This window comes from Athalia rosae, chromosome 1 (assembly GCF_917208135.1).
Source record: "Athalia rosae chromosome 1, iyAthRosa1.1, whole genome shotgun sequence".
In the NCBI taxonomy this organism is placed as follows: domain Eukaryota; kingdom Metazoa; phylum Arthropoda; class Insecta; order Hymenoptera; family Athaliidae; genus Athalia; species Athalia rosae.
In genome coordinates, this window is record NC_064026.1 from 2047701 (window position 1) to 2072051 (window position 24351).

Sequence of the window (24351 nt, forward strand, 5' to 3'; positions counted from 1 at the left end):
ACACATATATACATATGCACCATATTCTTTACCGGCGTAGGTATGTTCTCGAGTACGTGCCGTAATGATTTTCTTTTTTTTTTATTTATTTATTTATTTTTTTTAATTCTTTTTTTCATAAGAAGATTCTCGTTAACTCCTAATGAAATTAATATATTCAGTAGATCTTATCTAGACGCATGGGTTGTGTGGTTTTAACGTATAATAATATACGTTTATTGACGTATATAGATGGACTCGTTTTTCCACATATTATTTATATAATATATATAAACTATTGCATCACTTGATGAGTTATTCAGGACTTCTACCTGTCTATTATTATTACAGTAATGAATCGTAGTAACGTAATAAACACCGGAAAATATGAATAGGAAGACATTTAATTATGAGAAAAAGGTAACGAAATACTTGCGAAGCATCGCCGTTCATTTATTAATAATGTTAGCGACGCTTTCGCCGAGTGATAAAGTTATATATTTATGCCTAGATATCCGTCATTCGTGTGGTATTCGTAACGTAGGTATGTGTATAGCTATGCATGGAATATAATCGCGAACCGCAATACAGTTTTTCATACACGGAGCAGAAAAGTATAAATTCATAGGGTTACGGAGTGTCGCATCCTGATGGTTTTCTTACCCATCGTAACGGACTATTACGACGTTGATATAATTACAACAGCGGTTACAACACGCTGAACTCACGTTGCATGTACACGATTAAAAGTGTGTTGTATATATATATATATATATTTTTTCTATTACGTCCGATATTGTGTCTATTATATAATAATTAATAATTAAAATACGAAAATATGTAAAGCAAATTGGAATTTCAAGGACTATTATATATATTATTATTATTATAATAACCACGTACGAAAGGTACGCGCATGTGAATCTCGAACTATTTTAAACACACAACATATTATGTATCATATTCTTGTCATAAAATGAGTTATAAGTTATGATCGACGCTATTATAACAGGTCGAAGTAATCAACTTACCTAATGTTTCTTATTTTTTTTTTTTTTATATTTTTATTTCTTTCACAATTGCAAGAGTAACTAGTTATTAGGTAGCAAACAGTATATAGTGTCCGTTCGTCTTTTGTATTTAAATATTATTTTGAAAAATAGAAGTTATACGATTTGTAGATTTTCAATCAATTTTTTTTTTTTTTTGCTTTTTCATTTTTCATTTTTCATTTTTTTTTTTTTGCTTTTTATTTTAAAGCTAAACAATTCAAATAGTATGTATAGTATATAATATAATATGTATGTGTATGTAAAAACATTAAGGTTTATATACTTATTAGGAATTTGAGAATGTCTACGAGACCTGTATAAGTGGTTATGTTTTTACTCTCATTTTCTTATATTATCTTTTGTTTGTTTTTTTTTTTTTTACATTATTTTTTGCTTTGCAATTTGAAAAAGAATGATTCCATCCACCTCTGCGTTCCTCGTTTCGCGAATCAATTTTTTTTTTTTCTCTTCTCTTCTCATTTTTCTTCAATCATTTCTTTCATCGCCGCAATGTATAGAGGTGTGTAATTATCATTATACTTATAGTTATATACACGTGAATGTATCATGTATGTAACGATATTCATAACAGAGACCCAGAGCAGGTCTTGAATAATATGATACATGTAGAATATACATATATCGTAAGGTTATTAGCGTGAAAATTGAGCTCTCATCTTTCAGCACAGTGAGTCACGGTATTACGGGGTGAGTTTCCTCCCGCGAGATTCAACCAATTATTGCATAATCCACGATGGATATATTATTCCTTATATAGGTATCATGTATTACGTATGTATGTATGTACCATACGCGTATGCATGCATCATACACATACCTTTGTATATACGTACCATACGTATTTATATACTGCGGGGAATGCGAGGAGCCCACCCCGCGGGGAGACTAGTGAATCAACGCGGTGAATTAATGAATAACATATATACATGTGTATATATATATATATCTATATATATATACACGCACAGATATATAAATATATATGCATATGTGTACCTATAGTAAATGTATCTCTGTGAATGTATATCTATGAATTGCAATGGATGATCGTGTGTATACTATGCGTAATTGATGTTAAACTATTGACTATAGGACACCGCGTGTATTATATAGCTATATATAAGCGTTGGTGTCACTATAGTTGATAGTTTCAACGAGATCTCTACCGATAGTTTCAACGTAGATTCCATCCGTATATATATATATATCAGGTATAATGTGTGACAGTTGACATCGTGTAATATCTGACATGTGACATTTATATACCGTGAATGGCACTTACGTTTCGCGCACTTGGCACGTGTTTTTTTTTTCTTCCGTATATAGGTATTTATAAGTATATAGGTAAAATGTATATACATGTGTGACCTAAGATACTTGTAATTACGATGATGATTGTGTCAAGACTGATCGTCGCCATTCGCGTACTTTCTTTCTTTCTTTCTATCTCCGCTGTAATTGTTTTCGCTTCGAACCCGTTTTATCCTTCGTCAGTTTATTTCGTAGATTCTCAGAAGACCGTGCGTGCCGGTATGCGTGGAAAATATTTCCTTCGAACAATTGTAAATCAGATTGTCAGATTTTCGGCTGTGTAATATTTTTAACGAGAGTCGAAGTATCTATGAAGAAAATTATTGTGATAGTTACACGTGTACGATATACATATAGCGGTGTGTAGGCAAGAATTGGCGATTGTTTAACAGTCGTTAAGCGCCTATGGCGATACGGATATCTATGTCCTACGATATTATCCGTAACCGAAACTCTACGCGACGACGAGGTAGGCGTAATTATAATGTCAACGGAGGAGGCGGGCGCGGTTGCGATGTATAATCGTGCCAAATAATAGTTGGAAGACTTGAGACTCTTGAGAAGTGTGTAGAAATATATAAGAATAGATTTTGAAGTAGGGTAATAGTATTCGCGGCTCTCGCGGTCGGGGCGTCGTCCGTTCAAACCAGAGTTCATTCGTCAATGAAATATCGCTCGGTCCGACCCAACCACCCGATCGCGATACGCGAAATCACGCCTACGCCCATCTCTCTAATATGGATCACTATAAAGTTGGTAAGTACGTACGTACGTACATACCTACATGTGCATACCACGTATCCCTTGCACTCGTGGGTGATCAGCCTCTGACCGTACTTATGTTCCTTTACCACTTGACCGATTGACGTTTATTCGATCACGATACGTACGGGTACGCGTCATTCTATGTATATTTGTGTATATATATATATATGTATATATATTTCTATATGCGACTGTGTGTGTGTGTGTGTGTGGATTGTATGTATACATATGCAGAGGTATGTTTAAGTATATCAGTATATAATATCGCTTACCTTAATTAACAATATTCAATCGACGACTGACCAAAGTAGGTGTGATATGTTCGAAGGTCAAATCATAAATCGCGTACGCCGCCACGGTGTGGCTACGGGTGAATGTATGTATGTATATACTCAAAAAATGTTCACGATGTATGGCAGAGTTTGTTTTTCACATCGTCCGCCGGAGACGTGGGACGCCATAGCGTACGACGTGGTGGTACGCTTACGTCGGTTTGTTTGTATTTTGCTCTCTGTGTGCTCTCCGTGAAATCAGCGGAATTTCCACCGTCGTCGGTCATCAACGTTATTTCGCCACAAATTGCACATAATCCTCGGTATAATTAAAGACTGGAATAACACGGTACGATGAAATTTGTCTACCCTAATCCTACCCCAGTATCGTACGAGCGTAGGGTATTTGACGTACGTAGAGGTATGCGCGGTACCTGCTATGTAAATAGAGTAGCGCTGAAAATTGATTGGAGCTAGTAAATAAGATGTCGAGAAAGAGTTGATAATTACTACGGGTATGACGGAAGCGAAGGAAAATACCGTTCGCATCGACTTGACAGTGGGATATCCCTCTTCCCACACAGGCGTGTGGTTTACATCATGCCCCATGTAAATATGCACAGAGGAGATATTCATAGTTGTACGCGAGCACGGTGTGTAGGTGGGAGGGGGTGTAGGTATAATAGGTACAGGTATAGGTAGAGTTATTCTATAATTGGAATAAAATTGGCAACCTCTCCTTCATCGGATACCCGCGTATACGTACGTGTAACGCGTACGTATGGAGCTGTTCGTTTTCATCGCGTGTGCAACGTATACGGGCAGAGGTGTGTACACACCGTATGTGTGATACCTGTTGTTTTAAACGTGCTGTACGAACTCGGGATTCAGGAACGAGAAGCCCATAAATTCGGTTTGATCCAAATTCATCATGAATAACTTATCGGTGGGTGTGAGGTCCGTCTTTTCCGACGTAAATTGCTTGTCGAAGTTGCTTACGTCCTTGCGGTGTTTCTGCGAAAATTAATTAATACGCGATGCGTTATACATCAGAGCCCGGAGAACCCGAATTCAACCGTAGCGCTTACACGCTGGTTAATAATCCCACGATTCACGGACGAACGATATGACTTACGATTTTAGGTTTGAAGGGGGGTTGGACTTCCCGGTTCTCGATTCTCTCCCAGTCTATGCGGCGGAAGAAGGCGTGATTCCGCACGTCCTCCTCGCCCCGCAATCCGCAACCCAATCTTTTGTTAGGATTCTTCGTGAGAAACTGAAAAATCAACGTATTTTCAATACACGATCGTAGGAGAAAACGAATCGCGAGTCTCACCCCTTTGCACGCCTCTTTCGCCTCCTTCGAGAGACTTTTGGGATAGCTGACGTTGTGGTCGGTAATGGCGGCGAACAATTCCTCCTCGTCCTCACCGTCGAAGGGCGGTTGTCCGACGAGCATTTCGTACAAAAGAACTCCGTACGCCCACCAGTCGACGGATTTACCGTAGGGTTGATAAAGTATGATCTGCGGATAGTGGTAGCGGGTCGTTCGTTGTTACGTAGGTTACAAACGAGCGGTTAAAATTCAAAGCATGAAACGAGCAAAGTGAGCACGATCTCGTATGTTGGACGAATAAATACCTCGGGCGCGATGTAGTCGGGTGTACCGCAGAACGTTTTTGTCGTCTTGTCCCCGGTTATCCCTTCCTTGCACATACCGAAATCGGCTATCTTAATGTGACCGTCCTGATCGAGCAAAACGTTGTCCAGTTTCAGGTCACGGTAGACTATTCCCCTCGCGTGCAGGTAGAACAAACCGATCGCTATCTCGGACGCGTAGAATCTGCAGATTACGTGATACATGGAAAGAGAGTTTGTTCGGTGATGCGCTCGGCAGATTTTAGGGATTACGGAGAGACGGAGTAGGGGGGGGGGGGGGGGGGGGTACGATTTTGCGAGGCAAAGGTATACGGTATGTGCGAAGAATATCGATCGAGCGTGTAAAAGGGCGTTTCGCGAGGAGAGAGAGAGAGAGAGAGAGAGATAAGGACTACCACGTGCGAGGCATTATCGAGGAAATACGCGTAAAGGTTCGCTTATATGCTTACACGGCTACTGGTTCCTTGAACTTTCCGCACTGTTGAATTTGAAACATAAGATCACCTCCGTTCACGTATTCCATCACGAAGTATAACCGGTCCTGTAATCAGACAATTTTTTGGATCGGCTCGGGTGTTACGTGAAAATTGTGCGAAAAATCTCAAAATAGCTCGAATTTTAGCGGAGAGAGAAAGAGAGAGAGATTCGCACGTAGTTACCATTGTCTGGAAGCACGAGTGAAGTTGTACGAGAAACGGCGGTTTGCTCGACAGAGCGAGTACCCTCTTTTCAACCATTGTGCACTCGACGTCGTCGTCCTGAATAATTATATCCTTTTTCAATATCTTGATCGCGTAGAGTTCGTCGGTTCCTTTCCTCTCCGCCAACATCACCTGCGCAGGTTATACTGTAACAATAGGGGTGGGGGAGAGGGGGGGGGGGGGGGGGGGGCTGCGACCGCGGTACGGAGAGGTGAACGTACCTTTCCGAAACTTCCTTTGCCGAGTACCATGAGGAAGTTGAAGTCCGTCGCTCGGATGACGTCGCTCTTCCCCATATTGTGCGGGACGTCCTTGTCTTGCGTCATCGGTGTCTTTTTCGTGACGGACGTCTTCTGAAAGCAATAACGAGCATGCAACGTATCGTCTCGACTCGCGGCGCGGGGATATTCTTTGGAAAATTTCGATCCGGCAAACAACGCTAACCCGCATCTTCGTTTTCAGTTCGGCGAGGTCGACGCCTTCCTCGGGAACCGGTACGTTGTAAAATTCGCCCTCTTCCTGCGTGAGGAGCTTGAACCATCCGGACGCCGGTGCTTTGATCAGCTCCGAGATACCGAATGACAACGATCCCATGAAATCGTTGCGCGATGTCCGATCCCAATCCCATACTTCCAGGAGGAGCCGTCGGTCCTTGTCTTCGGGCTTCAGCTCGCTGAAAGGATTCCATTATCTCAACCTGCGTGGGAATTCCCAGTTCGCGCCAATGACGCTCATATCGCGGGCGAAAAACAATGATCAAAGGATGCGCCGGAGACTACGTTTGCACGACGTGTGCCCCGGCCTTGAAAATCATCTCTACTCCGGACTTTACAACGTACAGCCGGAGGAGCGCTGCGCAGCCCCGCGGTAGTCGTTGGACCGGGCGAATCCGCCGAGGGAGCGAAGAGGTGAAAATTATAGAATTATCGGAAGTGGGTCAAGTGGCAATCGTACACGCTTTATGTACTACATACTACATACATCCAGTGTCGAAAATGTGTACGTGGCGATAGGGCGATACAGAGCAATACCGTTCACTGGATAATTGGATCACAGAAGACAGTCAACATAATGGCTCTGCAGCCCGCAGCCCGGAGCAGCTTTCAGCTTCCAATCCGAGTTGGATAATCCGTTAATGTGATTATGTAAGTGCCGCTAACGTCGCTGGCGTTCGGGACTTGATGAGTAATTCACCCTTCTCCTTATTTCCGAGTTCTTTCGAAAGTTTTAACGGACGAATAGGTACGCGGCGTATATGCGAAGAAGACCGACCGATTGTAAACTTCGGCGGGCGTGCCGAGTTGCCGGTGCAATTCGCGCTAAAAGACTCCTCAAAAGCCACTTATGTCCTATTTATAGATTGGCCAGGCCCGAAACAAACAGTTCTCGATCCCTCGCATTTTTTTTTTTCTTTCCTCTCCTTTATCTCGCGCTCGGTATTCCCGTTCAATCGTCCGAGAGGACATATCGTCAACCGAATCTGGACAATTGCGAAACTGTAATACTTACAACGTGAGCGTTTCGTTCCATTCGGGATTGAGCGAGGATTTGATGGTTTTCGTTTTCTTCTTCACGTTGTCGGAGTCTGGGATTAATTTCAACTTCACGTAGGGATCCGACAATCCGTTAGGGTCCATCGGAATGAGATTTCGGCCTTGTTTCACTGAGAAATAAATAAAACACGTCAACTTTGGAATTCGCTCGTGTTTCGAAGGTGATGAAAATTTTTCGTTTTTGTTTTTTTTCTGCAATTCCAACTACGCGTACGTAGATTACACACATCCCGCGGTACGGGTCATGAAACTCTCGCGCGAAACCAACAAAATATTAAGCCCTGTTTAGACGATAATCGAATATAGGCAGCTAAGAGGCTACGTTAGTTTATACTCGTTTGTGGTACGAGCTGTCCATACACACCGAACTCTGAGAACTCTTGGGAAAATGAAAAATACCAGCGAAGTGTTCGTACCTTCGACCGTGAGTTTGTTCCCGAAACAGGTGATGTGCAGTTGCATCCGACCACGGCGCTCGGTGTGATCGCATCCGCACAGATTCGGTACGCTCTCCTCGCATCGTTTGTGCACGTTCATGTCACATGCTGCGTAGATTCACAGAAAGATTAACGTTAGAAACAATCGGATTGCGTGCGACTTTCGTTTTCTTCGTTTTTCGTCGTACGCGCGAGTATCTAAGTAGTTTTCTTTTCGTTCTCTCCCAGCTTTTGGGACGAGTGCGAACATCCCCTCGATTCTTTCGACATTCGCCCCCACGTTTTTTGCACCCTTTGTCTTCGCCCCGTCACCTGCACTTCTCCGCTTCTAATTTTCGCGATCGTCGCACAAGGTATACGCCGTTTTTGAGATTTTCAAAAAATTTATTTTTCACGTCTCGTCCACCGGTTTCGCGCCGTTCGATAACTCTGTAGAATTTTCGAAGCTCGATATACCGACGAGGAGCGGCGTCGTTTGAGAATACTAAAAATTGAAAAGTCTCGAAAATACAAAAGGAGACTTCGGTATGTTTGGCAAAGCGTTATGATAATCGGGGAACATGGCCTTTTGTTCTGCGCTTGTTCGCACTCGTCTTCGTTAAAAAAAAAGACCATCCTCCGCGTTAAAGCACCGGCTGCTTGTATAACGATCATCGCCTGTAAACCGAGTTCGCGTAGTCGAGACGAATGTGTGACCGGTACAGTGTAACAGCGTTGTTATACCCAAAGCAGCGTTTCGTCGATAAGCGAAATGCGGTGATATCGAATAAAATACACGACAGACATCCCGAGTGCGATGTGCACCTGGTAGGTGTACACACGTAAGCCGAACGGTATTGATATTCGTCGTGTCCGATATAGTATCGCCTAGCTTGACCACATAGTTCAAGAATCATCAGGTTGGAAAAAGATGATTATTTTTACCTTATTTTTTGTCGTTTTCATTGCATTGCACTATTTCTACCTATTATGCACATTCAAATGTAACACTACGTGAATAATCTGATTTGCATACACAAGGTTACATCGTACAGTATAGGTATCTAATATAGTATAGTTATAGGTAGACAGAATGTGTATGTAGAAAAGATTATGCCAGAATTATAGGTGGATATATGTATGTGGTATACATATTACATAATATTATGATCTACTTCTATGACGTAGGCTATCTTTGGCGATATGTTTTTTATCTGTACTGCGGCATACACGACATGATACGTTTACAAGTGTGTATGCGAAAAATAGGAAAGAGGAAAGAGGAGAAACAGTTAATTAGAATGAAGAGAGATCAACGATTGGTCTATATATATATATATACATGTATATATATATATATATATATATATAGGTATAGTCGTCAAAGTTGCATTTCCACTAATTCTCAACCATTAATAATTAATCATATCTTAGAACAATCGAATACAAGAGAAAAATAATTCTTCTACCGCAAACACATGCTAATTCATAATAATAATAATAATAATGACAATAATAATAATAATAACAATAATAGATACATAACTATATGTCACTGGGTATAACATGGTATGCGTATAGATAAGGTTGAAGGTATGCAATCGAACGTGGCTAAGATATGATTGGCGAGGGGGTGGATAATTGGATATAAACTGATGCGAATAAAAGTATAAGACGCTTGTACGATGGGGGTTCCTTTATTTTTATCCAAATTACCTCCGAACATCCGTACGTACTTCGAAGAATGAAAAGAAAATTAATGGTAACTGTGATTTGCCATTTTATTTTCATCCCCCTCCACCCAGCCGTCGGCGCGTTAAATTAACCCGCGCACCGATTTCGTACGCGCAGCCCCTTAACTTTCAATGGCGTCCAACGTTAGACCGTTAACGAAGCAAATTCTGAGCAGATATATTGTAACGGTGTATACGAACGTAATTGAATCGACGGGGTATAAAGAGGGCGACGTCACTGCCTTTTATTGTTGAAATTATACGGTTGCTACGAACTTCGTCGTGACCTTCTTCGCGAACTTATACCTACGGACACGTACAGGGGGGCATTCCGCGTGGAAGGGGCCACTTTTTCAAAAATATTTTTTTTAACCAGATGAAACATTTTCGACGTCTTGAGAAGTCGCGGATACCGGGCTCATTGTAACGCCGAGAGTCAAAATTTCCAAACGCTGAGATTCGTGGCAGATTTTATGTACTTCGAGGTTTTGCAGATTTTCTATTTATTTCTCGGTCTACGAGGGAGCCCGAGCTTTGCTGGAGTCAGCGTGGCCAGCAGCGTAGCGCTTTGTTGTGAGACGTCACCTTCGGGGCTGAGCAGAGGTGACGCCCCACAACAAACCGCGCGCCCGTGGCTACCTGACTCCAGCTAAGCTCGGGCTCCCTCGTAGACCGAGAAATTCGAATATTTCGACCCTTGGCATGGATTGCGACAAATCAAAGTGGGTCTACGACTAAAACCAATCGATGTGTCTTATAATTTTTCTGCTCCCAACAGCGAATAATTGATGATTACTCGATCGATTGCACGAGTAGATGATTTTGGCTTTCAGATTTGGATTTCGGAGCTGATTATATATCAGATTGCTCTTGAAAACCCCCAAAAAAATTCGATTTTTCAGCAAAAAATAAATCATTCTTTTAATTGGGTTTAATATGCTTTTCTAACGTATTTTGATCTCAGGAATCCGAATCTGAAAGAAAAATTGATCCATCTCTAAAATTGACCGAGTTATCGCCAATTTTCAGCTTTTTGGGCTCAAAAATAAAAAATTGATTATTTAGTCTATCTTTATGTAATTTGAGCTCAGGAATCCGAATCCGAAAGAAAAATTGATCTATCTGCAAAAATAACCGAGTTATTCCCATTTTTTCGCATTTTTTGGTATAAATTTGAGGATATGTTGAAGGGAAAAAATCGTAGCTCAATTTGGACAACGGATTCGTGTTCCCGAGGTCAAAATACATAAGAAAAGTGCCATACGATCAATTTTAAAAAATAAAAATTTTTGGTCAAAATTTGAAAAAATCGTAAGGGGTACCCCTTGGAAAAATCTCAAAATTTGGCCAAAAATTTTTATTTTTTAAAATTGATCGTATGGCACTTTTCTTACGTATTTTGACCTCAGGAACACGAATCCGTTGACCAAATTGAGCTACGAATTTTTCTCATCGAGATATCTCAATTTTTCTGCTCCAAAAAGTGAAAAATCGGCGATAACTCGATCAATTTGACAGATAGATAAATTTAACTTGTGAATTCGGATTCCTGGGATCAAAATACATAAAAATAGCATATAAAATAAAAAAAAAAATTTTCACCCAAAATCGACAAAATTCGAAGGGGTACCCCTTTGGATTTTTTCGATTTTTGGGCCAAAAATAAAGTATTTTTGAAAACGTCGATGCTTTTCTAACGTATTTTGACCCCAGGAACACGAATTTGTCGGTCAAATTGAGCTACGAATTTTTCCCATCGTAATATCCTTGATTTTTCACTTTTTTTTATCGACAAATTGGTGATAATTCGATCAATTTTATAGATAGCTCAATTTGGCTACCAGATTCGGATTCTTGAGAAAAAAAAACGATGGAATTTCGGCCGAAATTTCGAGAAAAATCCCAGGCTGTAGGCCTACCATATTTTTTGCTCGGTAATTTTTAATTCAACTATAAAAAAAAAAAAAAATATCTCCAGATTCATAAAATCTGCCGAAAATCGCAGCATTTGGAAATTCTTACTCTCGGCGTTACGATAAGCGGTGTGACAACTAGCACGGTATCCGCGACTCCTCAAGACGTCGAAGAACTTTCGTCGAGTTGAAAAAAAATATTTCGGAAACAGTGGCCCCTTCGAGTCGGAACGCTCCGTGGTTATTATCCGAATAACATATCAGTCTGCGATGAGAATGAGGATGCAAAATGAGGGTGCGAATAAATTCTACCTACTGGGATTACGTTATCAACGAGCCAATTGAGGACTCAAGATAAAAGATTTACAGATGATTCATTTACCTACTGTGGTATAATATTCCGTGTAACGTATACGCCATCGTGTCAGATATCGTGTTCAAGTTATGCGTACACTACGACCCATAAAGTGAGCTTGAAATTCTGATTATTTCGCCGCGCACGGCGTTACATACCTATAAGTATACATACATATAATATGTATACGCTCAACAGCTAGCGAAATGGCCAGAGTCAATCTCACTTTGCATACGTACCTATAAATCGTCAAGGACATCAATTACACGTCGGTCGTGTATCAACGATCCTCTACCCTCTACCGATTCCAGCGGATTCAATATTATAGGTACATACGTGCAGGTTGACGTAGGGTGGTTTTTTGGGTGCGAGGGTGTTTCAGTCGTTTAACGTTCAATTCGTTCGTTTGTTATTATATATATATATATATATATCGTTCATTCTCGTTCCCACGCCGGAGTATACGTAGGTATATATATGATATTAATTATCGTGTGTGTGTTCGTCCTGGACAACAAGGCGTGTGTGTGTGTGCGTGTATAGATGAGATTGGTCAGCTGAACTACCTGAGCATTTGAGTCCCTGATGCGTGATGCCGTGCAGCATCGAGCCACAATGGTCGCAGAAGGTGGGCGTCAGGTAGCTGAACACCTCCCATTTGTGATGCGCGGTCACGGCCTGAGAACACAAACACGGGACCCAGAGCCCCGGTTTTTTTTCCGTTTTTATTCCGTTTGATAGCACATATCGTACAACATAGCCTGGCCTGCCTACACCATCGTCACCCCTTTTTTTCGCGCGTCTCTACGAACGCCGAAACGAACGATCTCATCTACGTATACCCGTTATCGGCGTCGCCGGTGCTCGGGGGGGTGGAACGCGCCCGTCGGCCACCCGAGACTCGCACCCGAAATTCCGTCTCTACCGCGCGAATCGCCCGTTCGCCCGTTCGTCCGGTCGCCTAATCGCCCACCCTCCGATCGCTCGACCGGCGAATGTAAAATTTCGACAATTCGTAAATGACTTTTGGGAGTAGCCCGGAAATAATCAATGGAACTCGGAGGGGCGGCGGGGAGGGGGGTGGGGGGGGGGGGGAGGAGGACCGGAAAAAAATCAGAGATATAATTCCTGCGGGCGTTTCGAACGTCCCTGATAACGATTTCTGACGATGCGCCGCGATCGACCGTGTTACGGCTGCGGAAACTCCATCGTTCCGTCCGTTGGAGGATGAATCGGGAATAGCGAAAGAACCGTGTACGATATCAGTGGTGTAAAAAAGTTGGAAAAAACCACCAAATAATCCAGGCAAAGAATTATTCACGAAATTATATATGTATAAGCAACATACCGTTCAAATATTCGACATCAATTGAGTAGTTCGATATAGTTGAGTATATATATATATGTAGATGTATATAGGTGTAACACAGCTATTAAGCGATACGACGCGTATATACCGTGTAAGGTATACACGCGAATGCGTATGTAACGTCAAAGTCTGACCACATGTATATATAATAAAATTAAATACAATTATATATGAAAATAGATAGGATATACAGGTACAATGTACGTAATAATATACAGACGACACAATGCTGAGTGCACATATCATCGTATTATCGTATCATAGTTTAGGTAAATATATATTTTAAATGAATTAGAATCGTATGTGATTATATTTGTTAAATATATTTTTTAACGAACAAGCCATTCAAATGTTTAGTTAGCGATTGCGTATAAATTTATATTTTGTTAGTCGTTATTACATCAATGACTTAATGAATGTTTTTTTTGCTTTTTTTTTTTAACTCGATTCCGTCACCTGCAATCCACCACAGCATTTTCCAACACCCATTTCAAAAGATTGTTTGCGATCGGAACGAGTGTTATCATTTTTTTTTTTTTTTTCTTGTTGTTGTTAAATTACACAGTTTATTATAATATTGAGAGAAAAACGCAACATATAAAATCCACAAATTCCACATAGATTCCAGAAATTCCGAATGGAGGAGAACTTTTTTTTTTCCTAACATTATATAACACATCGGCTGTAATATTATTGTATATATAAACAAATAATTGGCAGGTGTAAAGTAGTAGTAGTAGTAAGTAGCGAGAGCGCGGTATAGTAATTGTTATTTGTATAGTAGTACAGCTACTGGCGGTGATAATTTAAATTTTTTAAGTGGCAATTAATTAACCACGAGCAAATCGCATAGTAGATGTGAATCCGATGTCTGGTGTATTACGCTATGCCTGTATCGGCTATAATATACAGTATAAATGCAAAGTATAAAATGTTATGAATGGCGGCGTGTGAATTATAAAGGCGAGGTAGTGTTAGGTCTATATGAGCGATACCTTGGCACTTCATGCCCTGGTGGATGACGCCATAGAGGAGACTACCGCAGTGGTCGCAGAAGGTTGGCCCGCTGTAGGAGTGCTGCTTGAAATGATGTTTCGTCCGAGTATCCTGCACGTGACATCCGTAACACCGTTACACCGTTACACCGTAACACCCATTGCACCGTCACACCGTAGCACCACCCGTCATGCACAAAACCACGGAAATTCCCATGTTATCCATATCAATATCATTTGCCAGAAATAACCCCCGGTGAAAGCTTATACCGTCTGTACTACGATCCTTCTTATCTCCTATCGTTTAACGACCATCTCATGCTCCTTTCTACACATATGTATTACATCCTACGTTCCGCCGCGACTCAATCTCGGGCGGCTCTTTATAATCTTGATCCGGGAACTCGTCGTTGCTTCGTCATATTCGATTATCATTTGTGAAGAATGCGTTGCGTGAATCGTATGGAATCGTAATTCGTTCGTTAGGTAACGCTTGCGACAAACACGGCGACGAATACCTGAGAAAAGGTAAAGGAAGTGGAACGGTAACCCGGGGGGAGGGGTGTTAATTGAACCGAGTTTGGACGAGGGGGCGAACCGGGTGTTCGTCTGCCCGAAGGATGCCCGATCGTCTCGAGGCACGCTATACCGATGAATACCGAAAATGTGGATAAAATTCCGCGTACCGGGACTCGCGAAATCCTTCTATACCCCCCCTGGCGTGGAAGTTTCGGGAACGTGACACGGTGTGCGGGATTAACGAAATAATTCAAAAAAAAAAAAAAAACGTCGAATCTTGGCGGGAGTGAAAAATTATATCGAGGGTAAAGAGAGAGTGAGTGTGTTGTACGTATACAAATTCCTACATGCGCGGGCTACGGATGTGTAATATCGTCCACCCGCGGCCTGCTTTCTTGAATTATTTCTATCCCTGCAGGCTCTCGAAAATTGAACCTTGTACTCCGTGTGTGTTCGTACCGCACTGCGTTCTCCGGTAAACGGGTCCACACGGCTTTTAGAATACGTCTGACCTTCTTCGGAGTTCGTCATTCATCTCGGTGTGCGGGTTATGATGATACTGTACGTACGTACATTATATGTATATGCGGGTATACCTATACCGTCGTGAATTTCATAATTCAGATGCTTCTAAACCACAGATCGATGCGAACGGGGGAAACGGGAGTCTATTATTATTATTATTATAAACAATCGGAGTTGGGAAATTAGCGACATGATATGAGGGACCCTGCCGCGAGGCGTCGTTTCGTCTTCGACGTTTCGATCGACGTCTCCGTCGATTACAGATATAGGGTACGTAACATATGGAATCTTTGAACGATAACAACTCAATGGGATACTCACGTCCGAATCGGCACCCTTATCCGCCCCTGGACACGTGAAGGTCACGTACTCGTGACATCTCTTGTGTACGACGAAACTGCATACTGGAATCCATATCAAATAATCGTGGTCATTCGCGGTTCCTCTGCGTTACGCGCTCATTACGTACAAAGTTTTTAACTCCGAGTTTGAAAGAAAAAAAAAAACTCTCTCCAAAGCACTGCGAGCATAAAAATGCGGTTTTCCTCACCTTGACACTGGTAACCCTGCTTCCCGAATCCCCTGAAACAAAAACAGAAGCAAATTCAAAATCTCCGCACATCTCACCGCTAGCTACGGATGAGTACAGCCGACAATTAGCGGGTGGATCGTTTCGTGCGAGCGAAGAGGACGAAAGAGGAAAAAGGTGACGCGGAGGTGAGCGAGATGAGGTGATTCCCCGAAGAGGCTGCCGCGGTGCGGTAAAATGGGGGGAGGGGGAGGGGGTGGAAAGAAACGGGTGGGTGGGATCGGCCGCTCGCTCGCTTGCGCGGAATCTTCAACCGAGCATAATAATCCGCCACCCCGGTCTCTGACGTCACGCGCAAGACCCGTCGCCCACGAACGGAGCTACCTACTACCCCTGCAGGAGCTGCCCCATTTCCATCGGCAATCCCGGAATCAGATGTTAACCTCGAACTCGCGTTCGCTCTTCGTATATACATATGTATATTTATATGTATGTATGTATACGCGAGTCTCTTACCCGCCTCACGTCGTGTGGCCCGCTCCGAAAACGAACGGATATATCGTCGGTAATAACCACCTGTACAAAGTACTTTGTAAAATGTAACGTTAGGTCCTCGTCGCTTCGCCTCGTTATCGTCGCACAGTTGTAACGCGTTTCAGAAATAATTGTAAAACACACTATTTTCAATGGGCGCATCGTCTCACGTCTTTGTCGGGAAATTCATCGAGAGAGAAAAGCATTCTAGGTGGGTATGGGTACTACGCCCGTCGTAACGGGAGAAAGGACGTAGAATAGATAAAGACGGGTAAAATGAAAAGGGAACGGAATTCCTGCGGACGGTAGGATAAGAGTATTTGGCTTTACGGCCGGGATTCGATTCGCGGTAAAGCTGTGGAGGAGAAAGCTTTCCGGTGTGTATCTGCGGGGGAAACGATGGACGTACGTACGTACATATACCTACACACACACGGGTACATATGTATACCTTACATAGGTAGAACACCTACCCGTGGGAATCTCGTGTAACGCGGAAAACCCGCTTTGTATACCTATATTTCTGCACATGTGTGCAGACGGTGCGTAGGAGTACATAATACAGGTATGTATCTATATAATACATATATATACATGTATACACGTACCGCGATATTCCAATATACTCGTTTCAGATTTCAGCGGCGTGTACACAGAGGTACACAGGGGAAACCCCCGGAATCGATTGTGGCTTTATGCCGAAGGTAACTCACGCGAACCACCAGGCGGCAGGGCGCCCCTTTCCTTTCGCCCGTATGCCCATCAAACCCGCGCACCTTCGCAACCCCCCCTGCCTCCCCAACGAGGACGCCCCACCTGCCCGATGTGCAGCGCGCCCGGGTCCGTGTGTGTGTGTGTCGAATTTATATGTATACCGCACACACCCCCCCCACATCGAGACGATCGACACGCCGAGGTGCACGCCGAACCCCGAACCGTAACGCCGTCTCTCTACACGTACGCGCGCATGGGATAGATTACACGTGTACGTGTGTACATGTACGCCACGTATACATATACATACATAGCCGTGTGTATAAAGTAGTGAGCGGCAAGTACCGCGGAGAACTGGCCGAAAGCTCGCGTCGACGAGCAACCCTTTCCCTTCCATATTGACCAGAGCTTTTCAATTTCGCTGGCGGTAAAATGGCACGCGCCAGTTCTCTTCGGACGCGTATCTGTATACATGTACCCGCGTACCTGTAGATGGAAGCGATACGCCGATGAGAATGGAACCGTCCAGCATCCATCTTACGTTACATCGTATCGTGAAAACGAATTCCGGACGGGGTGCGAGACGGACGTACATTTTAGCTATTCAACGAGCAGCGGGCTGAATTCCGTCGAAAACTATTTTTTTTTTTTCATTCGTTCGAGAACGAAAGAATGAAGCAAACAAAATCAATGTCACGCGAAGTGTACGAGAGGTGGAACCGGAACGTTAATTTTGTATCGAAAATGAGACGGTGGAAAGGTGTTCGTTCTTTTTTTTTTTTTTTCTCCCAACTCTTATGGCGCGTGCGTTTATAATTGCCGCCGCTATCTCGTACGCTATAGCTGTTAATTATCGGATAATTATTTCCGTCAATAACGCGCAATCGTAGGTACTTTTTTTCTCTCTTCCGCCAGGGATAACTCGTGTCCGTCGATATTAACGAAATCGTTTTGGCGAAATGAAAAAATTTACGTCGAGGTGTGCGCGCGTGTTGTTCGGATTTTGTACGCACTCGTGCAATCTTCGATATTCTTTCGATATTTCCCCCCGTTCTAGTTCGATTTGATTAAAACTTAATCTCGTCGGCCTCGCGTTCACGTGTGAATTAGGGTAAATATTAAACGTCTATATATATATGTGTATCGTAGCTCTCGATATCTCTCGCAATCTGTCAGAATTAATTTAAATTTGTCGCTTGTGCAAAGATAGACATCATAGAACGGTAATTGGAGGATACACATCGGACGGAGAAACCGCGGGGGGGGGGACGCGGGTGATGCGGATAATAAATTAACGAGGAGGCGCTGCGGCAGCAGCTGCTTCAAATATTCCAAGAATCGAGGACGATTGCCCTTGATTATATCACGCGGCAACGGATAATTAAAGTTTACACATAGACGCGAGAGCGCGTAATTTCAGAGACCTCAAATATGTCGTATAGCGACCATTCCCGATGACGATGCGCAAAATTCAAACGAAATTATGTGTGCTCATTGTCACCCCGTTACGAGACGATATTCGTATCAAGCGACGTATCGCCGTACCTTTGGCAAAAGTTTTTTCGGAAGAATGAGATTCTACTGGAAATGAAATTACGAAGTTTCGGGCGACGGATTCTCTGCAGTCATTTTCCCGATATACCGAACAATAATTACACGCTACGTGTACGACCCATAGATTCTGATTCTGATTCCGAAAGTATATAACACGTGCAAAGTATTCAGCTGTCTGGTAAAATTCTCGTCGAAGTCGAGTGAAAACTGCCGACGAATAATAAAGGGGGCACGCGACGTTGGAATGCAAAGTTTTTCCACGATCGACGGTTCGACGCCCCCCGAAAACATCAGCGGTTTCGCTCCTGCAGGTTACAAACGGAAAATTTCGCGGACACCTCGGCCGATGACGCGGGTTTACAGGTGTGCGGCAGCGTCGATCGCGATGTGTATACTCGTATAATCGTCGGAGTGCGGTTCCTCGGGGCACGATAACTTACGCGGTATAGCACATCGCGTATACCTATGATATACAGCAGTAAACGCGGGTCGTGCGAAATGGAATTCGTACAAGCTGAAAAGGGAAGCCATTCTCGTGTAGGCTAACACCGATTCTTTCCTCCCGTACCCCGTGAGTCGGCTGCGCAGGGGAACGGAGAGCGTAGAAAGAAGCTTCCCTCCGAGGGAGGCGAGGGGCCGATATGTTATCTCCGATTAGCCTACATTGCTCGAAAGCTTAGGTGGCTGCGCGCGTATTATACGTACACGAGCGAAAGATCGCATATACCTGTGTACCCCGAAGGTGCGCGGGAGCCCTCCACCCCCCATCCCCGTCGGCGTCGCCGCGTAACCCTTCGCGTGAAAATCATCCGATCCGCGATCGCCCCCCCCTCCCCCCCCGCGAATCGATGTCCGCCCGCGAACTCCGACCTCCTTTGCAAACTCCCGGTTCGTCGTCTCACCGCAGGTATGCACGTCGTTTCACGTGTTGCGCGCTCCGATTTATTCAGCACTTGTTATCAGAGATTCGCGTTATTTTTTTCTCCATTTAGCGTTTACCCAACTCTCCCAAAAATTTGGTAGATCGTCGACCCGTGCGGGCGCGATCGGCTCCCGAGATCGGGGAGCTCGGGGATCGGAGAAACGAATGAAAAAAAACATAAAGAAAAGCGGAAAATGACGATTGGAAAAATAAACAAAACAAAAACAAATGAAATGTAAAGAAAAATAGCGAGCGGGCGAAATCTGTTACACCGTAGACAGTTTCCGCTGTAATTCCTATTGATCTTTCCTCTCTCGAGTGGCGAGTCCACGTTGCGTGCAGGGGTAGGTAGACCTATATCGACGCGCGCTGGCTCAACAGCCGCACGACCGTAGCCGGTGGTACCCCAACGGGCGAACGCGAGGGAAGAGGGGCAACAGGAACGGGAAGAGCGAGCGAGCAAGCAGCTCGCTCCTTCCATAATTCATATCTATTAGCTCCGTGGGTACGTTGTTACCTAACCATAACGGATACGACCTTCGGGGTGACGGAGGTTTGACGGAGCTAAAAATTACAATCCGAGCGGAAATTTATCCGCATATACAGAGTTTGGTATCCTCGTTGTTTCAGGTTACAAAACGGACCTCCTACCGATCCATCGGAATATCATCGAACGGGAAAGTCGATCCCGTCGGTTCGGACCGTCCCGCGATTATCGCACCGTGAATTTCTCGGACTGTCGGAGGAAATTTCCCCCCCTTCCCCCCCCAAATTACGACTCCTCCTTCCCAACGAGCGGGAATAATGGAATTTGTCTGGTGACGCACACCTGCGGCGAAATTGAATCAACGGGACACGGGGGTAATGGGAATAATCGAGGGAAATCGTCCCGTAATACCTCGGGTTCTAAGCAGTTGCCTCCAATCAATTCTCCGTGACATATACATATACACACATGTATAGTTATTACGTACGCTCTATACACCGCAAATCTACGCATATTTGGAAATTTATGTAACGCGTGTACACCTGTGGAGAACTAACGGTATGAATTCTTTTTTTCTTCCCACTACTTTTTTATTTTTTTCTTTTTTATTCTGCAACCGAAATTTTTTTCCAACGCCCCGCATATTTACCACGTGACTACTCAATTAACCGATTAGCTGCTTCGATTCCCAAACGTTCCGGTGGCGCGGCGGGGAAAAAATAAAATGAAAAAAAAAAAAATGTATGAAAAAATATGGTCACGCCCGAACGAGCCCTCTGCTCTCGCTCTTCCGAGGTTTGGCATATTTTCTTTTTTTCAATTCATCAAAAAATTACCCAGCTCTCGTATTACCGTAGATATGTATATATATACATATGTATATATATGTACGGGATTAACTCCGCCCGACGTGATACGAACGAGATAAAATGTGGCAAAACTGTGGATAAAAAAAAAAAAAAATAAAAAAAAAGTAACGAACGCATTCGAGTTATAGGAACTGTTCGATGTTACAGCAGCGAGAAATGGTGTTATTTATATTCTATTGATCTTTGTACTATTTTACGGACAGACATTATACGCGTCTAGATTTTATATACCGTCGTCGTCGATGTTAATATGCGTTTTGATCGGGGTCGCGCGGTGTATACGACGTACGTGTTACGCGTCGAGTGATTAGAATACCCGATGAAAGGTAGGTAGGTAGGTAGCGTACGTACGAGTCTCGATCGTTAGATACGATGTGTAGGTACGACGCGGTCGCGCATACCCAACGAAAACAAATAGCGATTAACATAATCCGATTGTCTGTTGCAGTTACAAAAGAAAAGCGATATGAGATCGACCGTACGTCGTACCTAATACCCCGCTAATGTGCCCAGACCCGCCTACGCGTTTCCACACACACGCACACACACACAGACAGACACACACACGTGTGTCATACAGGTGCGCGAATATATACCGGTGTCACAGCCTTTGTGACAATTAACCGCGGCGAGATCCGAAATATGTGTAGATATCGGATACCTGCCCATTGACAATTACGTAACATCGTGAACGGAATCAGTCCTCGAGCGTTCTGCATCGGCACCTGAAAATCAGGTGCTCCGACCTAGGGCGGCGAACCGCTACGTTTTTCGATAAATCGATTGCACGTCTGTGAGCTGCGGTGCAGCTTGTACGGGGGGAAACGTGAAAAGAGCACACGTCAGAGAAAAGTGTAACGTGCGATGCAGAACGCTTCTTCGGAATCAGATAAGGACGGAAAGGTCAGCGTGTGTGGATAGGCAGATGATCAGCCGAAGATTCGATGCATCCGAAGAGCGAGGCGAGATCGATCGTGATTCTTGACCTATTAAATTTGACGTTGAGAATTCTTCGTATTTCCGAGGCGGTACGTGGAGAAAATTGGGGGAGACGGACGGAGAGACGGAGAAGGGGGGAAACCCTCGAGATGGAAATAAATTAATCAAAGCCTGCAGATCGGAGAAGCGAGAGGAGAGAATGTCATCGGAGTGGAAAAGATGATCACCTCATTATTCACCCTTCGTTCTACGATCGTCTTAACTCTAAATTCCCTTTGATAACCCGTATACCTGTACACCGAAACACGTAACGCCTCGCCGGACGGTTTTTACAGATGTCGAGAATCCGTGGCTACGAGCCGCGGGTGATCATGGAACGAATTGTTCGTTATATTCGCGTAACGATCGTACATCTGGATTCGCGAATAATTGGCGGATAAGCGAATTTCGTTATTTGGCAATCGCTTCGCAACTCTCGGCGGCAAACTTTCTCGCCCGCGGAACGAGGCGTTACATAGGTAGGTATGATGTACATAAGTGCGTATCGACGCGATACCGACAACAAGAGAACGATGGAGAGTACGGCTCGAAACGAACGGACGTAAAGTTTACTTATATATACAAATACCCGCACGATACCCGAATTGTATAATACCGCGCGAACGACAGCCGTGATGGGCAATGAATGACGTCACTGGTGCCGATTCTCCGCGTATCCGCTATCGGGTGTCGCGGATTCGCCATTCTTTCTCCGTTGCGTTTTATTGCCTACGACGCGCCTATGGTACTGGGACGATTCGTCCAGCGTATCGAAATGACGAATCCAAGGTCTGGGAAATTGACGTCAATATATATAGCGAGAGAATTTAAAGTGATTCGAGATATCCAGTTTTATCGCTCGATCGACCTTGCCGGTTGCTTTGCGCCGGACTAAGCGCAAAAATTTAGTTTTTCTTTTTCTTCCACACGACGATCTGCGGTGAAGGAAAGTCCGGGAATTCCGAGAAAAAAAAATGTCGCGCGGTATCATCGGTCATTGCATCGAGTTGCTTGAACGCAAGCAAATGACGAGAACGTCTCTCGGGACTTCGGATCACGGGATCATATTGTCCTTGATATTTCGGGACGGGTTCGACTTGCATTATCCTTCGACTGTAACCTTCGATATCGTGCCGAATCCCGTGACTTCTTTATGCCATGGGTATCGTTTCACCGTCCAACCTCAATATCCCGCGCGTTACCCGATCACCTTGATTTCGACGAACGCACGCCAGATCTTAAAGTTTACGTCTGGGGGTCCTCGTATAGCGTCCCTGCCATGAGACGAGTTACGAACCAGAAGCTAGACTTCAAGTTCGTGCAGGTTGTAGGTAGAGAGCGAGACGCTCAGCTTAGCTCTTTATACCACGTGCTGACCTTTCGCACAGATTGGGAAATCGATCGGATTTCGAAAGGGATTCGGATGCTCGCTAAAAGAATATCGAATCAAAGCTCTGATCTTACGCTTCCGACTCCACCGTGACGATATAAGTTTCACGATAAGCGGCAGGGGCATTCTTCGCGGGGGTAAACACGTGCGACGGTCAAGGGGGTGGTAAACGTGACGCTAATGGACACCGAGGGTCGGGAGGGAGGGAGGGAAGGGGGCAGCTCCCACTATCGAGAAGCGAGTCCCGAGGCTTCGTACGTACCTGTAGGACGCGCGCGGAACGAGGATAAATTTATAGGTGTTCCCTGAGAGCGACTTACCAAATGAAATCCTTGCAGTGACTGCAGAAGGTCGGCTGCTTGAAAAATCGGGGCATGAAGCTGTGGTCCTTGACCATGTAGACATTCTTCTTTTTCAGCGCACCCTTGCGACCCCGAAGTTTTTTGGCAAAGGCCGTACTCGAGTCACCTGGTCCAAGCGAATTTTCGCACATGTTCGGGTCCTCGTCCGCCATAGCGAGATCGGATCTTCCTCCGCGGTCCCTTAGATTCCCTCGGTGTCCTCCCGGTTGATTATTCGCCGCCTCCCTTCTTCCCTCCTCGCTCTCTCTCTCTCTCTCTCTCGCCGCTCTATTTCCGCGTCCTTCCTTTTTCCCACTTATCTAGCGACTCCTCTTCTCCCGTCGGTCTTCCAGTTCTGGTCGCTCAGTTCGCCGTCGGCTACTCCCTCTTTCCAACGCCGTATTTATGGTTTATATCCAGATGCACGGCACGCAACTCTGGATACGCTCGTGTATGTGTGCGGTACGTTGTGGCGCGCGCGCGCGCCCCGTGTTTCCCCTTGACGTATATTCACAGATACAACATATTATGCATCGAATTTTTTTGTTAACGTATGGTGAAATATGGATGTACGGATCCCGTACGCGTACGTTGCGTACGGCGACGAGTGGTTGGCGCGCGTACCGCGTAACTGCGTTCGTTCGACGTCGGTGCGTCCGGCGAACGCCTCGTCTTTATCGTATTATTCTCCTTCGCTTCTCGGCGGCGATTACGTCTAAAACACACTCGACACTCGGAGGAACGCGAGATCGAAGACGTGGTGAGGCACACTGCGCTCCGTACTCCGTCCGCGCTGCTTAGCCTCTGTCTCTGGATTAGCTGTCACCGCTCGCCGCTACCCGATAATTTTAGAATCTCGCGCAGTCGTTCGGCAAGGCTATACAGCTGCGCATCG

General features: G+C 44.3%; 1 protein-coding gene across 5 annotated transcripts; it reads right to left on the reverse strand.

Moving 5' to 3' along the window:
- Positions 1 to 2479: 2479 nt before the first annotated feature.
- On the reverse strand, positions 2480 to 24254 carry LOC105693493 (protein kinase C, brain isozyme). Of its 5 annotated transcripts, none has more exons than XM_012413462.3 (14): positions 23436 to 24254; positions 15689 to 15720; positions 15460 to 15542; positions 14095 to 14206; positions 7730 to 7858; positions 7270 to 7423; positions 6205 to 6433; positions 5982 to 6113; positions 5719 to 5892; positions 5509 to 5600; positions 5042 to 5243; positions 4737 to 4925; positions 4536 to 4676; positions 2480 to 4414 (listed from the first exon to the last, which is right to left on the reverse strand). In XM_012413462.3, the coding sequence occupies exons 1-14, from the start codon at positions 23627 to 23629 to the stop codon at positions 4262 to 4264; spliced, it is 2016 nt and encodes a 671-aa protein (XP_012268885.1). In that variant the 5' UTR covers positions 23630 to 24254; the 3' UTR covers positions 2480 to 4261. The 5 variants fall into 5 exon arrangements, with proteins under 5 accessions (XP_012268885.1, XP_012268884.1, XP_012268886.1 ...); XM_012413461.3 differs by lacking the exon at positions 14095 to 14206 and adding an exon at positions 12297 to 12408 and having other exon boundaries at positions 23436 to 24253; XM_012413463.3 differs by lacking the exon at positions 14095 to 14206 and adding an exon at positions 12297 to 12408 and having other exon boundaries at positions 5982 to 6110; positions 23436 to 24252.
- Positions 24255 to 24351: the final 97 nt, after the last annotated feature.